This window comes from Protopterus annectens, chromosome 5.part0, assembly GCF_019279795.1.
Source record: "Protopterus annectens isolate FY-2018-M chromosome 5.part0, PAN1.0, whole genome shotgun sequence".
Taxonomy (NCBI): domain Eukaryota; kingdom Metazoa; phylum Chordata; order Ceratodontiformes; family Protopteridae; genus Protopterus; species Protopterus annectens.
Window position 1 is genome coordinate 658,358,735 of NC_056735.1, and position 20,166 is coordinate 658,378,900.

A 20,166-nucleotide genomic window follows, 5' to 3' on the forward strand; every position below is an offset into this window, starting at 1 on the left:
CAATAATGCTTGATTATCTTAAAACTGCTTTACAGCCACTTCATGAAGAAGTATAAGGATTCTCACATAAACTATCTACTTTCAGTTCTAGCATAGATCAAATTATGCTCAGACTGGAGCAGAATGAGGCAAGGCCCATGGAAAATGAAGTGAAAATAAAATATCTTGAAAAGAATCTGCAGACTGATGAAAAAATATTAAAGAACTACAACAAAAAATGCTGGATTTGGAAGCTAGAAGCAGACGCAACAACATTATTATTAGAGGTATTCCAGAAACTGTTGAAAGTTCTCAACTTAACACAATAATTAAAGAATTACTAAGTACACTATTAAACAATAAAGACCTTCTGGATGATTTAATCATAGAAAGAGCACACAGATCCATAAGACGCTCACAAACTACAGATTACCCAAGGTAGATTTATGCTAGAATCCTAAACTCAGCACATGTTCAAGCAATACATTCTGCTTACAAAACCAAAAAGAACTTTACTTGGAGAGGGCATAAAGTCACCATAAGCCAAGACCTTCCTCTTGAAATCAAACAAAACTGGCAAAAACTGAGTAAATACCGCTCTTACCTGATAGAAAACAATATACGCTTCCAAATGAAGTATCCTGCCACATTAACTTTTTATCATAAAAATGAAAAAATATCTATTGAGACACCCGAAGAGGCAAAATCCATTTTCATTCGTCTATTTAAAGTATATCCAGCATGAAAAATCCTGTTTCAACCTTTCTGAGACCTCCGGCTAGCATTTTCTTCATTTTAAGTCCAAATCCAGCTTACCTTGTCTCTTTTTTAAGGTAAGAAGTAAAATTTGTTTTTTCTGAAACTTTCTAAACAGGCCAAGGGGTCTAGTAGCATTGCGATGTTCCATTACCCATAATTCCACTGGAATACAAGAGACAGCTGTAACTTTTCACCTTTCAACTCAATAACCCATCTGCAGCCTTCTGAGAGCACCATAGCATTACTGGGAATGGATTAAACAGCTAGAAACACTTTAGAAGTAAATGAACTTGTTTTGGACTTAGTTATTAGAAGGTAATTCCTCCTTTCATCTAGAAATGACCTCAAATGGCTTACTACTGGCAATAACTGGACTTGTAAATTGACTGACATCTAACTGGTACATTTTATGCATAAAGAATGTAAAGTTAATTGAGTTAACTTAGACAAGATCTGCAGACATTATTTACACCTATGTCTGTCTCCAGTCTATAAAGAGGGGGTAAAATAAAAGGACAGTTGTTAAAAAGCATGCATGAAAAACATGTGCTAGAAGACTGAGTTAATTTATTTGAGCCAGACTAAGAGACAGAGATGGCTCTAATAACCAGTACTGCCTGTTTCCTTTAAGCAAATAGCAGTGTTTGAATAATGTTATATTACCTGTTATTACTCTCTTGTTACTTAATTTGTTATTAAAACCACTTGGTGACCTGTATACTATTTAAATCAGCTGACAACCAGAGACTAGTTACAGCTATTATGGAATACAGCTGGCGATTAACTGCTGTTAATATACCCTTTAGTGCTTTTATTTTGAGCAGAAATACTTAAGTTTCTCTTTCTCATAAAAGCTGACAAGATAAATAATGTTTTATTTATGGTCAGATACCTATCTTTCGTTTAATATTTTTTGAATGGGGAAGCTGCCCCGTGGGTGTTAGTACAGATGCTTGTGTACATTTAGAACACAATAGGTATTTTTAGCATTACTCTATTTCATGAACAATATATTCAAAACCAAACTCAAAGGCTTTATATACTTTCATCTTATACTTACTTACCATTACAGAGGGATGGGTGGGTAGGCCCACATAAGGGTGGTAGAAGAATAGAAGTCACTATACAGAATGTATTACATACCATAAATAGCCAACAGAACTCAGGTATATCTTTAGTCATGTACTTTACTTCATTATCATTAAACTATAATTATAATTTTAACTTCTTGAAATGATAATTCTAGATTCGTGAAATGTTAAGTGGATCTCAGACAAAGCTAAAAGAAGCCTTGTCATGCATATCACATATCAAAATAAATCAATGATAACGTTTCTTCAAGAAACTCACATGACCACACAACTTTGGGATGGGGCAAGGAAAAGGAAATGGATCAAACAGATAATAGCTGTAGGCTACAACTCTTCTTCCAGAGGGGTGGCAGTTATAATAAATCGATCCTACCAGGGGGGAGATTCTATCTACAAAAACAGACTCAGAGGGTAGATGGGCTCTCTTCACTAGCAAGTATCATAACATAGTCAAACCCTTACTTTTTATTAACATTTATAGCCCCTGCTCCAACCAGCAATCTTTTATATATGAAATATTTAATATTCTAGCTGAGTATCTGAATCATCTATATGTTATTGGGGGTGACTGGAATGCTCTATTAGACCCAGATAAAGATAGGTCCCACAAAGAGACCAGACAATATTACCGTATAACAATGGTCTTTGATGAATTAATAAACTCTTTTGACCTATTTGATCCCTATACTAACTTTCAACATGACTAAACAATATCTAGATTTACCTTCTTCTCATCCTCCCATAAATGCTGGTCAAGGATAGACGCATTTTTAATATCTCAACATTTTCGGTCATTTAGGTTAAAGTATTCCATTTCTTCTAGATCTATTTCAGACCATTCAAAAATCAGTCTCGCCATAAATTCATTAAACCCCAAACAGACTATTTCTTATATTAATAAATGGACATTAAACCCTAAAATTGTTCAAAAATAGGAGGTAGCAAAGGAGATAAATAGCATACTAGTGCAATTAGAAGAGGACCTTATATCCACCCAGATACCTTATGACAAGCAATGGGAAGTGGCTAAAGCAGTAATTAGAGGTGTTATAATACAAACATAGGCCTGGTTTAAAAAAAAAAATACATTAATACTCAAATAGAATTAGAATCTCAAATTGCTTCAGCTGAGATAGATTTACAATGCAAATACTCAGAAGAATTAGACAAAAAAATGGCTGAATGGCAAAAGCAGCTCCATAAACATTACTTAGAAAATCTAACCTTTTTAGAAAGCAGGTCCCTATACCAATATTCAGAATGGGCGCAAATGCCCTCAAAATTCTTAGCGAGACTAATAAACATAAAGAACGGTCCACCAAGAATCAAAGAAATACACTATGAAGGTTGAGTAAATCATGAGGATGAAGACATCCTAAATGTGTTTGAGACCATATATAAAAAACTGTATAACATGCCCCTCCCTCCCTCAAATGAAACATTTCAAGATTACATGCAAAATCTAAAATTTCCACAAACTACCCAAGACCAACAAAAAAATCTAGGGGCACCGTTGTATTTAAAAGAAATAAAAATTGCAATAAATAAGCTCAAATTGGGAAAATCACCAGGACCAGATGGATACACCGCTGAATTTTATAAACTATTCTCAGAACCTATATCAAAAATTCTATTAAAAGTACACAACTATATAATTCAACATGGTACAACAGATATATACATAAATAATTAAAAAAACATACTTATACCCAAGCCAAATTCTGACCCAACGGATCCATCTAACTACAGGCCAATTTCCCTCATAAATATTGACCTGAAAATCCTAGCCCAAGTTTTAGCTAATCGTTTGAAAAATATACTCCCCTCTATTATATCTCAAGATCAGTTGGGTTTCATGGTAAACAGACAAACATGTGACAATACCCTGCTATTGGACACAGCTATTAGATTACTCAAGACAGATAAAAATCCCATATATGTTATTACCGCTGATGCTAGCAAAGCATTCGATAAAACTTTCTATTCAATGTAATGCCTCTGTTTGGTATCCCTCAAGAGTTTATAAAAAAAAGTTAAGGTCCTCTATCAAATGGTTTCCACTTCCATTCAGATAAATAATGGCAGAACCAAACCTATCCCAATCTCTAATAGCACAAGACAAGGATGCCCACTCTCCCCCTACCTCTCTAACTTATACCTTGAACCACTGCTTCTTTTTATCTCACAAAAAGCCTTTCACCACATCCCAAGATTACATAACATTAAACTCACGCTCTCGGCCTTTGCCGATGACTTAAATATTTATCTGCAACTTCCCTCGACCTATCTCCCTAAAATACTTAAAGCAATCAATAGGTACTCAGAGATCTCCAATTATAAATTAAATCCTAGCAAATCCAATCTCTTTCCCCTAAATCCTCTTGGACACAAGGATTACTACTTCCCTGAAAGTGAGATTAAGTTAACTTATCAGATGAAATATCTAGGAATAATATATACCCCGAACTTTGAGGAAATTATTAAAAATAACTTAAACCGTACATGGGATGCTATTGACAATGACTTAATTAGATGGAATAACATTAACATGTCCTTGCCGTCAAAAACTAGCATAGTAAAGATGAACCTGTTACCAAGAATTATTTTCCAAATAAATGCCACCTTTTTAAATATTCCCAAAAAATTCTTTCTAGATATGGAGAAAAATATATCTAGATTTCTTTGGTATCCTAAAGCTACTAAAATTAGATATGACAAACTTATACTTCCAAAATCTAAGGGTGGATTAGGGTTACCGGACTTTAAATTATACTATAGTGTTATTACCGTATACAAATTACAACAGATAATAAATTATGACCCAATTATGAGAACGTGGTCCCTCCCTATGGTCAAAAATTTGGGCACAACAAATTAACTCACTTGAGTACAATCCCAAATCTCTCCTCTTTCTTAACTTAAACCAAAAATCTGAATATGTAAAGAATTTACATCCAGTTATTAAGCACATGGTAGTAACCACTCAGAAGCTTTTTAATTCAATACAACAAGTTAAGTCCTTCTCCCTTCTCCAGCCCCTTCACCTTAATCCTAATTTGAGGCTAAATGATCAACTTATAAATTTACAAGGGTATCCTTTATTAAGGGACCTCACAGTTTGGGAGATCTACAAATGGAGAGAATACAATTTAACAGAACTTAGAATGCAACTTAATCTTCCAAAGAAATATGTAAGCATTCTTAACTCGCTGCGATATCTTAGAAATGCCAGATAATGGTGTTATGCAGGATATAAATCTATCTCAGTTAATTCTCAATAACCTGATGATTAAGGGGAAAATAATTTCTAGAGTATACAAACTAGTAATGGATATAACATGTCGGAATCTTCTATTATTCTCTGCGTTCTGGCAAGGGAAATCCCAACAAGTTAATGAGCAAAACATAAAGACTGCCATTGAAAATACAGTCAAATTTACTCCATTCAAAAAGCTACTACATACCCAACTAATGATTAATAATGACGCTTATTTCACCCCACAAAAAATTAATAAATTCAATACTAATCACTCGCCTAAATGCCTGCACTGTCCTAGTCAATCAGCAGATATCCTTCATGTTATGTGGGAGTGCAGCAAAGTCCATAATCTATGGTGCTCATTAAGAGCTAGGCTTGAAAAAATGGGCTACAAAAAGAGCACCCTGTCATGGGAAATGGCTATACTACACATTATTATAAACAATCTCCCAAAAATCCTACAGCGCTTTCTCATCACAATCTGTGTTCTTATTAAATTCTACAGCTCAAAGAACTGAACTCTTGCTTCCCCCTTTTCGTGGGAAGGCTTCAGCAATTTAGCTATTAAATACATCTCTTCCCACAAATTACTATACATAACCACCAAACACAAATATTACTGCAAATATTGGAAATACTTGCTGGATGTCATCCTTAAGAAGCAAAAAATGTTACTCAGTGTTAGAAAAGATGTCATTATAAGGAGCTGGTAGGAAATTTTAATCAGAATTTATCTTTTTTAGTTTGATGATATTTAACTGACTGCATAAGGATCTATCCCGTATATAGGATACATTCTCTTTTTCCCCCTCTCTCCCATTGGCAATATCCAACTACTGGTTGTACTAATAGATCCTCTCTTTTTACTTAAGAGTGACTTTCTAACAAGTTGGCTGGTAGTGTGACTTCTTTGTACATAATGTATATAGGTTGTTGTTTTTGATTTTTGTTATTGTTTTGTATGTATTGTAATTGTATGTTTTTCCATTTGAAATGATGTGTATAATGGAAGTTTATTTTATTTTACTATTTCTACTTGAAAAACTTAATAAAGAAATTTTTGAAAAAAAAGAAAATATATGTCAACACAAACCCTGTTATTCTAGCAAGTTTCTAAGAGCAATATTTACCCCCCCCCCCTCCCCTCCCCTCTCTTGCCAGGCTTTGTACAGATTTCTTGCGCTAAGAGGCTGAGAGGTAGGCTTCATATCCTTCAGCAAATGCTTGTCAACGTATGCCATACTATTCTAACAATCTTCTAAGTTTATAAGAACAATGTTTCAAATCTGTCCCTGTTTTGGGCCATTGTCCCATCATTATTTTAGACTTTGTCTTGATTTCTTGCACTAACAGGTTGAAGTATGGTCATATTACACATTCCGTTAAAAAAAAAAAAGAAGTTTACCAGAGATTACTTTACTAACTTCCCATCCCAAATACCCTTGCGATACCACTCGCGTATTTCTCCTTTTGCTTCATACATTTTCCACCCCCGTAAACTGTTTGATTTTCTGGTAAATCACTGAAAATTACAGGTAGTCAATAGTAGCAAACGAGTTTAAACTTCAAGGTCTTATTGTTTAAAAATGCATGTTAACGTGAGACCTGTTTCTCTATTAGCTTTTGAGCAAATGAGAGTAATATTTAAACTGTGTCCCTTATTTTGAGGCCTTTGTCCCCCGCCACTTTTACTTTGTCCAGAATTCTTAAGCAAAAACGTCGAGAATATCGTCTGTCTACAGATTACCCTCCAGTCCTGCTGATGTCGCTGCTGTGTACTGAACTCCGCGGAGTCCGCAGCGCATGAAATGAAGCGTCTGCTCAAAACTCTGTATTTTTTTCCTATGTTATCGGAGAGAAGCCGGTCCTGACCCGGAAACATAAACAGTCACGCCTGAGATGCTTATAGTCCATGTGAGTGCAAGTGCAGAAAGTGGTTAACTATTGGGGATCAAATCACGATTTTTTTGGAGTTAGGAAATCTTATATACGCTGAGTGTAGTTTTCAGTACTTTAAGTCATTGCAACAATGAGGTTTGCATATAAAGTAAGTAGCTGCCCATCCACCTTTATGTATCTATTTTTTAATGACTTGAGTTGTAGCAAGTTTGTTAAGAAATATAATTTGTTGAAACTCTAATTGCCTACTTTTCTAACCAGATGCGTGCCCCAGTAGCTATAGTATTACGCGTATGCATTTTCCCTTTTGCTCAGATTTGTTTATTGATTGTAATGTACTTTGTTGTAGCTACACTTAAATTTTTGCCTTGCCTTAATAACAAGAATGCTGCCACTATATAAGTGATCGTTAAAGTAACAGGATTTCGGATTTCTCCTGCATTTGATAACCGGGAGCCATGGTTATACCTTTAGCGTTGATGGCAACCTAATTATTAACACATAGCAAGTGTAGTTAAGGAATGAATTAAAATTGTTTTGCTGTGGCTGGGAGAAGGCTAGCCTGAACATTATGTGTATGCCACCAATATGCTGTCAATCGCCTGTTCCCACTCCAGCTTAGCATGAAAGCAGGGGGAGGGTGGGTGCAGCTTTTCTTATTTTCCACCATGAGGGAAGGAAGGAAGAATAAACCCTGAGTGCACCAACTAGCTGTACTTGCCAGCATATTGAATTCTGTCATTTTGACAGAATAGACTACAAATACATTTGTGACAAACAGAGACATAAGCAGATGGCTAGCAGTGGATGGACAAGTAACTAAAGGAGAAATAATGACAGAGACGGCACTTAGCATCTTATGCACAACATAATGATTCACAGATGTTTCAGGTTAAGTAGTTAATTTACATATGTGTAGTGTAAGGAACTGGCTATGGTGTAGCTTAACACGGGCATGCTACTTATTTGACAAAGGTAGGTATCTATTGATGGATACAGTACTGTACACCAAGCATACCTTATGGGGAGAGCAAAGCTGGTGTTAGTCACATGACATAGGAGGAGCATCACTGGCATTAAACTACTTTAAGGTTAGGATAGGGAACTGGTGGCACAGAGCAGCAGAGTATGCCTACTGGAAGATTGTAGGTTGTAGTCCAGTGCAATGCCTTGTCACCAGATTTGTACAGGTTTATGTATTCCTCTGATTAGCACTGTAAACTGATAGGTGATTTTGTGCTCCACAATATTTGATGTTTAATACACTGGACTTGATAAACTTCAACAGTACTCATTTTTAATGCATTCTGGTACAAAACAATTACTTACTCGTATGCAAAAGTGTAGATAAGGGGCACTGCCATCCTCCATTCACCCCTCCAGAAACTCTTAATTATCAATTGGTTGTGATTTGAGTGTGTTTTTGTGTTTGTGACATTATATAATGCAGTGCATGTAGAGGGGTAGGGGCTTTTGCTCCCTCTTAATAATTTGTTAGAAAATAATATAGATAAGTGATGGAGAAATCTGTCTTTGCTTTAGTAATGCTTAAATTTTCAAATGATTTTCGTGTGTGTGTGTGTGTTTGTGTTTTGTAATAAGCAGTGGGTTTGGAGTGACAGCCCCTCAACATGTGCAGTGATTGATGTTCTCTTCCTCTAGTGAGTAACTTTAGATTTTTGTTTTGTATAAGCTATTCTTGAGTATATTGGTGTTCTTTTCCTCTACTATGTATTTATGGTGGTATTTGTAGTTGTGTTATTGGAATGCAGCCCATCAGGAAAAATAAATTATGTTTTCAGGGAGGAGGTTAAGGAAGACAGATGACTTTATAATACATGCTGTTAGTGTTCTGTGTTTGTAGAAGCATTACTAGAAATGGTGTGTGTCTGAACATCTGTCAGTCATTTATTGGGATTGTTGGTTTATTAACATGTGACATGTGGTTGGGGCCAGGTATTAGGCAGTGCTTGCAGATCCACATCTTGTGCTAGCACTTATTGGAATATACCTATGTTGCTTATAAGGCATTGCATTGCAGTCCGTCAGTCCGGACTGTTATGGTGGTGTTGGTGTTCAATAGGGTATGCCTTGTTGAATAGTGAATGGGAGCCTGATTTCTTTGACAACTCATCAGCAAAGAAAAATGCCGCTGTCATTTCATGTTTCTTGCTTCTAGGAAGGATGTCCTGTTTTCCTAGACCATGGGTGGTATTCAGAAAAGTTAACTCTGTAACGTTAATAGGACTGTTGTGTTGTGCCATAGCAGTGCTGCATTACTAGCTAGTGGTTTGGAGATTTGCAAGAGTCCAGTGGAGCAGAAGCTCATTTAGTGATTCCTTTGTATGTCTGTGAATCTAACACTTAGGATAATTTAAACTACTGTTTTAGTGTTCTCCCTGCCAACTCATGTAACACTCACTCACTCACTCACTCACTCACTCACACATACATAGTCACACAGATACCTGGACAGTGATACATTCCCAGAGCCTTACTGCAGGACTGTTAGTAAATCATCATTGTAAGGCTATGAGGCATAGCATATGGCTAATTCATATTCATGACCCCAGACTGATACATTTGCATGCAACATTATCCAGTAGACAACTGCAAATACTCACCAGATGCTTCATATTATTGTAGTGTAATCGTTTTTGAATCACTTTCTCATAGAAGACTCTTACTAGAAACAGCTATTGATTATCCAGTTTCTGTAAATGCCTGATGTGATTGTTGCAGTGTATTTTAAACCTAAGTTGTGCATTTCATTTGCATGTGTGTGTGTGTGTGTGTGTGTATGTATGTATGTATATATATATATATATATATATATATATATATATATATATATACACACACACACACACACATTCTCATTACTTACCAATTGTTAATCCAGATGCAGTACTAACTTTCCTGCAGTTGCCACAGCAATAGGTGATCATCATTGTAAGACTGTGGGGCATAGCATATGGTTAATTCACATCAGCCATGCCCCCAAACTAACACATTTGTATGCAGCATTATCCAGTAGACAGCTGCATCAATACTCACTGGATGTTTCATACCATTATAGCAGTATTTGAATCTCTTCCTTATAGATCACTGAGCAGTCCTGCTAGAAACAGGGTTATGCAGTGTTTTACAGTTTTGAACCCACCCCAGTGTTTAAAAATGTGGGATGGAAGAGAGAGAGAGTGAAGATTAATTGGCCTTGGTGAAGGAGTTGCAGTCATTGCTTTGTGCAGCAGTGCAGTTCATGCATGCTGCAGTCTCCGCATTTGCCATTAGTAATCTTTTCCACCTCTGCTAACCATTTTGCTGTGCTGACATATCTGTTCTCCTCATTCCTGCACTTGTTTTAATTTGAAACCAGTTGCTCAGGTATGTGACTGGCTGATCCTCAGTTCTACCATTGCTTTGCTGCATTATTTTGCTGTTTTAGTGTACAGCACTGCCAGTACTGTGTTTTTTCACTGCACTGAACTGCTTTTGGGAATTTTAGATCACCAGCAATGTACATGATTGTGGAATAATGGTTATTTTGTTGCAGATTGTTATGAGGTTTACATGTTCAAAGCTGAACCTAGAAACCAGAGTTCACAAAAACACTGAAGCTGTCTTTTCTGTGAAGAGCTTTTTTCCTTTTACATTAAGTTAATATGTCAAACTCCGAGGTTTGTGCACCATGGGAGTGAGTTATGTAGTAAACCTGGAGAAAACAGAGATGCACAATTGGATGCTAGTAGGGTTTGTAGAAACCATCTGCAGCCACCCATGATTCTGTTTTTGGGCCTAATTTACATTATCACTCTGCACTTTTGGATGACTTGAACTTATTTAGAGGTGCCTACAGAACCAAAATCTTCATGGATTGTATCTAGCCAAATTGACATCCGTACTCATTCTAAGATCTGGAATGCATGCATTTTTTTTAATTTGTAGCCGATATCTTCATAAAGTCATGGCCAGATGCATTCTAAGAAATAAGATGTTCTAATTGTGATTGTTTACAGTAATTGATTAGCCAGTTGCTATAAGTATCTGATGTGCTTGTTGCAGACTATACACTGAGCCTAGTATGTGCATTTTGTTTATACTATTTATTAACTTTCATAAGAAAACACTGTTACACACATTTTCATAGAAGCAAACACATGATTAAGAATTTTTCCCAAGAGCAGGCATGAATAACTGAAACTTCTGTCTGAAAAGTAGCTCAGTTGAAAACAAATTTTCTTAGCAGCCAAAATGTATGTTCAACAGAGAGGTGTTCGGTAAGATTGTCATACCTCTTGCTTTAGGCCAGGTTTCAGCTAGTTGTATTGAAAAGGATGTACTCATCATCCACAATACTGACTGTGTAACATTCCCCATCCCTGACTTGCTATATGAACCTAAACTCTCTGCACAGTACAGCAAATTAGTGTCTGATACAACTTCATGGAAATGCTATATTTCATGTTTATTCCAAGTTGCTTAATTAATAAGCTTTCCTGTTTAAAAGGAAATATCATTGAAGATTGATTATTAGTAGTTTATGCTTATGATAGAGGCATTATTTTAGTTTCTCATGTCCAGATAAGCCCCAGACTGACAAAGTAGCCCCATATCCCAGTTTAGATGAGACCAATTAAAGAAGTGATCATCCACAAAGCGTGTGAACTGATTCATAGTTCATAGTTTAGTACTAAGCTAGCTGCCCTTGCGAGCCATTTTTAAGCCTAGCCAATTATCCCTTGTGAGACCCAAACCCTGCACCTTGTGTGTGTAAGGCAAACACCTTAACCATTAAGCCAGTCCTGGTATGCACACTGGAGTCAGGACTGGAAAAAGTATGATTAGTTCCCCGTTCCAGGTAGAGTGAATGAGTGGAGGGTGGATAGCCTTACTATATTCCTTTTTGGAGTGCAGAAAGTGATGGCACTGCTCTTAATGTCTTATACCGAACCCTAGTTTCCCCGCGGATATCTTGGATGATTCTTGTAATCATGAGGAGAATGTCTGTTTTCATTAATACATGGTTCTGAAATAAACTAGGATGTAGCTTCCCCATGTATATTATAACTGATTGTTGTACTTGTGGAAAGGAAGTCTACCCTTTTCAGAAATAAAGTGGAATCTAGCTTCTCTTTACACGTCATGGCTGGCTATGGTAATCATTGGAAAATCCTGTTTTGTTTTAATATCAGGTCTGGAAAGTACTAGTCATGCATGTTAGAGGACTTTTTTGAGTCTGTTCCAAGTAAGAGCATTTCCGAATGACTCGTTTGAGCTGTCTGAATCTTTACCATAGTTTCTTGATATTATTGAGAGTTTTTGTGGTTGTGAAAAATCCACACTGGTTCCCATGCAGCGTCAAATTAGGTAGACAGTCAAAGTCGGACTTCTCTTAAAGTAGCAGGCACTTTGTAACTGTGAATTTTGGACAAAATAGGCCATTAAGGGAAAGATGGATTCTTACTTGGTTATAAATTAAGAAGCTAAAGGCTTCTGTCCAGGTCTGCATATACTGTGGTGTGGATGAGATCAGTATAGATATGGAAATCAACAAAGGTTTAGACTTGTATGGTTCCATCTGCTGTCTGTGCTTTGCCAGTTTAGATATGGCCTTTATTTCTTCTTTGGTGATGTGTATTTAAATATCCATAGATGTAGTTTAACATAGTGTCTGGTTAACTTCTAAGGAATGATTTTTTTGTGTAGTTCTGCTGTGTTACCTTATCTTCCTAACTTTCATAATGACTCTTCTCCATAGTCTTGCATCCCATGTTTTTAACCAGTGGAACTGAATGCAGAGATGATAAAATCAGCATTAAAAGGAGAGTAGTATTGCTGGAACTGAATTCATCCTCAAGTCTTGGTGAGTACCTTCACATGATGGACCCTGTTTTCACAAAATCTCACCAAGACGACACTGATATATAGACTGTGTATAGTATGTATGATGGATAGACGTAGGTTAAAAAATAAAAAGACAGCTGGGTGAATAAGTCCCAGTATAAAAAAGTGCCTAATCCTGGTATGTACACTGGAGTCAGGACTGGAAAAAATAGCAGTTTAGAATCCTAAAGGCACAGAAATATTTTTACAATGCGGCTAGGCCAGGCTCAGGGGGAGGACATCCTCCATGTTGTAGAAGAAGGTAGTAATCGACAAAAGAACACAAAAACTGACAGGTAGAAAAGAGCTAGGCCAGGCTTAGGGGGCGGACGACCTCCCTGTTGTAGAAGGAAATAGAAGTTAACAAAAAAAATACAAAAATTGACAGGCCAAAAAAGAGCTATAAAAATGATAGAGTAGAATTCTGAGGATAAGGAAGAAATTGGGTATTTTTACTATTATGCAAGAAGCCCAGAATTTCCAGATGGAAGATATTCAAAAAGATTGAGATGAATTAGAGGAAAGAAAAATATTTGCACAAGAAAAACTGTCAAAAGCTTCAAACGCAAATTTGTGTTCATAAATACAGCAGATCCATGAAAAACATAACAGACAAACTTTGGGCTGGCTGGAAAAAGAAGCGACATAGAGTGCGCAAAAATATAAAGAACAAAACCTTGAGCGTTTTGAAATGTATAAAACAGAAACATGGACATGAGAAAGAAAAGGAGATTTAATATGGTTCAATGTTTATGCAAAAGAGAAAGTTACTCTGTACAAAAAAGCAGCTCCTAAGATATTTGAAGAGAAATATAGGCAAAGGCACACCGGTATAGAACATTTCACAGTACAAGAAATGGGGGAATGTAGAACAAAAGATAAGTAAAGCAGAAGTTAAACAGATAGCTGAAGTTATGTAGTACCTACGAAGTGAAGGATTTAGTCAAGAAAGTTGGTTATGTCACAGTATGATGGAACAATGAGTTCCCAAATTAAGGAGAAACGGGTGGAGTGGGAGACATTTGAAGAAGAAATATTGACGTGGGAAAGAAAAAGAGATTTAATATGGTGCAGTGCTTATACAAAGGAAAAAGCAAAACTAATCAGTACAAAAGCACCAAAGATATATTTGAAGAGAAATACAGGCAAATTACGTGGATATAGAAAATTTCACAACATAACAAAAAATAAGAAAACAAAAGGGTAAAGTAGATAAAAGGATTTGTAGTGGAGATGTTAAAGAAATAGAAATTGAAGTTACTGATTACCTATGAAGTGAAGAATTTAGTGTAGAAAATCCAACTCAAGTAACGTCATGGCATGATGGAACAACGAGTCCCCAAATTAAGGAGAAACAGGTAGAACCAGACGCATCTGATTACTTGCTACATGGAGATTCTTCAGTAGGAAACCAGTGCAAAAACTCAGTTGAAATAGTGCAGCAAGGAAAGGAGCAGATAAGTGCCAACTCTGATGCAGTCAATGTTGTTGGGTGATGGGCCAGTGAGTTCCCATATGAAAGAGCAAGGATGATACAGGATGCAGCTAAAGAGAATGTGTCATGGGAAGATGTTCAAGAACCTTATGTAGAATGCCTGCAGGAAACAGAGAGTAAAGAATGTGCCTTCACTTTAGAAGAAAATGATCTAAGGGGAAGATTTGCTTGATTTTATAGAGATGGATAGCTATATTAGGATTGATGAAAGTAAATAAGACCTACAATTTTAGAGGTCTGGCAGTAGTCTTGATTACTGTGTTCATCTGTTTTAACAGAAATTCATGTGATAGAAGTAAATAGGATATATTACTGTGCAGCTAAATTAATAAAGTCTTATAAAAAATGCAGAGCAACAAGGGAAAGGAATGGGAGAAGTAAAATGCCATTGTAGCAGCATCAAATAGAGAAAACTATAAAATTAAGACAAGAAGTATCACTATGGGAAGAATATAGAAGAAGGAATAGATCAACAAAAATACTTAAAATGAAAGATAGATGTGATAAAAACAACATGCAGTATCAGAACAGACCTGGACCTGTCATACACTATTATAAACAATAAAGTAAAAATGTCAGCACAGGCAGAGAAGGAAAAGTACAAAATAAGCAGTTCATTGATGATCCAAAAAAGTTTTATAGAGAACTGGGAAACCAAGCAAAAGGAATAAGAAGAAACAGACACATTTTGAAGAAGTATTTATGAAGATCCTGTGGAACATAACAAAGATGCTGAGTGGATAGAAGATGTAAAAGAAACGGTTATAAGTTCAAAACTACAGGATATGAAATAGGATGAAGTAACAACCATAGAAATTAAAACAAAATTAAAAAAAACTTCCTGACTGGAAAACCCGGGCCCAGATGCTGTACCTAACAACTTTACATGAAGATTTAGACTCGAGTAGAACCTTCTTTGCACATCCTGAACAGACACCAACCTGGTTAACAACGGGAAAAATGATACTCCTTCTTAAGAGAGAGCCTAAAAGCGATCATAAAAACTATAGACCCAATAACACAGTTGGAGTGTACCTGCAAATGGTCTATAGTGATCAGTGTACTACCCTGGTAAATTAACTAAACTAAATTAGAATAAAAACTTGCCTTTTGACAATGTTCAAACTATAAACTGGAACTGATGCTGACAGGGCTTACTGTCATTTAGAAGAAAACTCGATCATGACAATAGAACAAAAGGGTTGACAGAAGAAAGTCGTATGGAACAAAGGATCATTCGTTGTTAAAGTCACAATGGAGAATTGTAAAATGGGGAAGAATCTTAAGTATGCATAGATAGATTACAAAAAAAAAATCATTTGACAACCTCTCCACATTTATGGATAAGGTACATTTTATATTGATCAGTTACATTACAGTGACTGTAAAACAGTTGCAAACCACTTTGCAATTAAGTCACAACAAAGGTCAAATTATTATCCCCGGGATAAAAAATTCAAAGCGGAATATCCCAGGGTGATTCTTTGCTCCACTGTTATTTTGTCTTGGCCTTAACCCATTAAGTTCTTATCTTAACAAATTAGGTGTTTGCTATAATTTGCCTCCCAAAAAACATACAAGTGCAAACACTTCTCATCTTCTTTTTATGGATGACTTAAAACTGTATAGCTCATCAGATGAAAATTCGAAAGCCAACTACAAGTCACTAAAACTTTATAGATGATGTAAGAATGTCATTTGGTTTTGATAAATATGTGAAAGCAACATTTAATGGAGGAAAGCTGCAGCACCAAGAAAATGTCAGTCTGGGACAGGAATGTGATATAAAGGTACTTGAGCAGGATGGAGTGTATAAATATTTGGGAACTGGTGAAGGATTGGCAGTAAAACATGAACAAATGAGAATAAAACTCAGTAAGGAATACTACAAAAGATGTAAACTAATATTGAAAACAGCCCTAACATGTAGCAACAAAGTCCAAGCTATAATTGAATTTGCTGTTCCTATTTTAAATTACTGTTTGTTATGATTGACTGGCCTCAAGTACTGGATCAGTTGTACAGAAAAATAAGAAAAATGCTTCACACGTATCAAATGATATATAAAAATCTGTTTATACAAAGATTATATATCCCCCGTTCTGAAGGAAGTACCGCCCTCTTCGAACTTGATTACATGTATAGAACTGTAATTGAGGGAATGCATACATATCTGCTGACCTCACTAGATCCAAACATAGTGAAAATTTTAAAAGATGAAGAAAACGAGTCTAAGATGACTTCCCTGCCTAGTTTAGCAGAAGCATATTGGTGCCAAGCGGGAATGGAATTCATACCGGAATTAAACAAAAATCAGGCAGCAACTGAATGTGCCAAAAACAAAAGAAAGAATATAAGGAGAAGGCTCAGATGAGAAGGCAACAAATATGGAAAAGGAGTAAATGTTCTGGTAAGTACAGAGGGGCAACCTCATGTTGATCTGGATTTGACATAGGAATCGTTGAGGAGAGGTGGACTTAAATGAAAAGATGAAAGGTTAATATTGGTGTTCAAGGATAATGGACTACATACACATCAGTTTACAAAGTCCATTGAACATGTGGGAGAAACGGGCAACTGCAGGTTCTGTAAAACAGAACTGTAAACAATCGCACATCTTGTTGGGTGTAACGCACTAAATGCAGAGGGCTTGTTTACGGAAAGACATCATAATAATGTGGCAAGACTGTTGCATTGGGGATTGTGCAAGCATTATAGTATTGAAGTAGGGGAGAAGCATTAGAAACACGAGCCACAAAACGTTACAGAGAATGATTAAGTTTATATTACATGGAGTCACCCATTGTCAACAGTTCAGAAAATAGATGAGAAAACCAGATATTGTAGTCCATGAAAAGAAGACAAAGTAGCATTGATCATTTAAATTGTTATACCCAGTAATTACAGTATCTTAACATACAGAGAGACAAAGTAATAAAATATCAGGATTTGCAGGCAGAAATGAGAGTTGTGTGGAAGAAAGATACCCAGACAGTTCCAATAGTAGCAGGAGCAATGGGTTTCATAGAAGAGAATTTACAGTCATATTTAGATGTGTTACCAATGCATATAACTCGATATGAACTGCAGAAGGAGTCAATTTTTGGGAAATTGCAGGTGCTGGAAAGAGTACTTTTAGCTAAAGTCAAAGATATAAGAGCTACTGTATTCTGTGTGTATTGTACAGAGTAGAAAGAGTCATTTTTTGTTTTGCTGTTTCTCTTTCTGTGTAGTGTATTGCTTTAGATAGCTTTGTTGGGACTACATTAATGGTATCTTATTGTGGAACAGAGGTAATGAAGGAAGCTTACTTGTATGTATTATTGTACAAAGCTTGAGTAAGAAGCATTCTATAAATTTTCTGACTTTAAAGGACCATAGTTTGGGAAGTTCTGGCCTTAAGGCAGAAAAAGTATAATTCAAGGGAGACGAGTTTGATAACTCTACTTGTGGAAAGGAAAACTTGTGTAATTGGGACTGGGGTAACTAAAGTTTCAGAAGAAAGTGAAAAGGAGATGAGTAGGAATGCTAAACCGTTCTTTTACTTCAGCATAAGTAAGAAAATTACATTAGTGGCATAATTCTTGCTTACACTCATTTAATTCATTAGTATCTTAAGTAAAGTCTTGTAGTAGTAGTAGCAAATTGCCATTTTACAACTTTAAAGTTCAGGAGTAATTTAAACTTTTATGTAAACTATATTTATCATAATACAATTTGTTAAGTCATTGTCTGTAGCTCAGCAGGTATCATGTTCGACTTTGATGCTGAAAGTTCAGAGTTCCATCCCTGCACCAGGTGCTTACATTCATTTTCCATTACAGTACAATGCAGCATAAGGGGTACCAGAGTCCTTTGTGTGCTGTTCTTTGGATAAAACGTTAAACCAAGGTCTCATCTGCCTGAGTTGGTGGTAGCTCAGGAGAATGTAAAGATCCCACCACTTGTCAAAAAGAGTAACGGTATGAACTGATCCAAGATGGCCATTGACTAGGCAGCTTGCTAGAGCAGTCCTGTCAGTAGGAAAACAGAGCATTTGTGAAAAAGGCCAGGAAAGAAAGCTAGTTAAGTGAAAATTCGGATTCTAGCTGAATCATAGCCTGTCTGGATGTCAACTAAGGATTGGAAAAATAACGATGACGTGAAGAAAAAGTGAGAGGGGCATGTTGTGCTGGATGAGGATACTGCAGAGATTTATTGGGAAACAGATAAGTGTAGGATACAAAGGCAAGGTATGGGACATTGGGAAACAGATCAGTATATAGTACAGTGCTAAAATAGGGTACTTTTAGCAACTTAAAAAAAAAACATCTCAAATAGTCTTGGAGTTTTTAAGTAAGTGGGACACGAAAATTGCATAACATCAGATTAGAAGAGGCTGGAAAATCTGATTATTCAGTGCTTTCTCTTTTTGCATCTTGACCAGTTCATCAAAAAAAAATGGAATCAAAAAGAGACTAACAGACTCCCAAGAGGAGCTGCTAAAAAAAAATAGTTGATCAGGATGATAGAGGGCGGAAGGAAGTTTTGAGGTTTTCAGCCATCTGTTAGAAGCTGGAAGGAGCCAGTTGCATAAGCTTTATAAAGGCCATTGTTAGTAACTGGACTTGTGTCCCACAGCAAGAAGCATTAGCAGAAATGGCACATTGTGCTTGTATTCAGATAGTCTTTCAAGAAAGCAAGCAAGATAAGTAGTTATGAAGAGTCAAACACTGCAACAAAAAGAGTCTGTTAAAAAAAAATGTGGCTGAGAAGAAAGGTGTTGAAAGTCGGAAATAACAGAATATTTGTAGAAAATTATTATTAAGCATTTACCAGACAGGAAAGGAATAATTTTATTCTAGTCGTGCATGAGTGGTGTGTCATGAAATATTCAGTGTTTGTTTTCTCATGAGGGAGCAAAGACTTTTATGGAGGCAGATCATGTGATAGAAAAGGTCAAGCAGCCATTCAGCAAAAATTGAGAAGCAAGGTGATGCGGGAATTGGGTACAAAAACTCTTGAAAGTCAAGACAACTCAGGAGAGGGAATCCAGTAAAACCTTCACCTTTGTTCCAAATGTTGGTGATACAAGAACAAAAGCTAGTACAGGAATTGATTAGAAGAATCATCAGATAACTAAGTTGAACATGTAGCCATTGGAAACAACAAAAAAAGTGGTCTCTGAGGAGTAGTGAAGCAGAAATGGACTTGATTTAGGAATTGCAAAGCTTCAAACCGCTTTGTGGCTAGTGGGATTAAAATGAAATATGGTATTTTCTATAATACTGAACAGCTACAGTTGGCTTTATGAAGATGGAGATTTAATTATATTGCTTTGGGTTTGGCTACTATGGTTGAGTGGCTGAGAACAAGATCATCAGTATGGCTGATGAAAATTTAAGTCCTGTTTGTTAAAATATTTGGAGCAAAAGTGTCTGTTAATTAAAACAAACTGTAAGGAGCATAGTCAGCAATACTTTGCATAAGAGGCAAATAAAACAATTTCTTTTAGGGCGCATGTGAGTACATGTTATTTTTTTTTGTTAGTATTAGTGGTTGTAATATGAAGTGTTGAGCTAAGGAAACTTTTTGCAGTATAAAAGCTACAAAGTTCAAACTGTTGGTTAGCTCTGCAGTGTAGCAAATTGAAGTTTGAATAATGTACCCAGTTGTAGCTGTTGGGTAGGAAGATGAAGCGGTATACATTTGAGAGGAAGGAGATGTCCATAATCATAAAGAAGTTAATATTATGTAAGCTTTTGAAAGAGTTTGTTTTTAATCAAAGGGCTTTTTATAATGTTTAAAAATCCTGCTTT

General features: G+C 36.1%; 1 protein-coding gene across 1 annotated transcript in view; it reads left to right on the plus strand.

Annotated features, from left to right (window-relative positions):
- Window positions 1-6,947: 6,947 nt before the first annotated feature.
- Window positions 6,948-20,166, plus strand: part of LOC122802737 (periodic tryptophan protein 2 homolog) — a 723,301-nt gene continuing 710,082 nt past the window's right edge. The window contains exon 1 of the mRNA XM_044072502.1: window positions 6,948-7,135. Coding sequence (XP_043928437.1) covers window positions 7,118-7,135 — 18 coding nt within the window. The 5' untranslated portion in view covers window positions 6,948-7,117. The remainder of the gene's footprint in view (window positions 7,136-20,166) is intronic.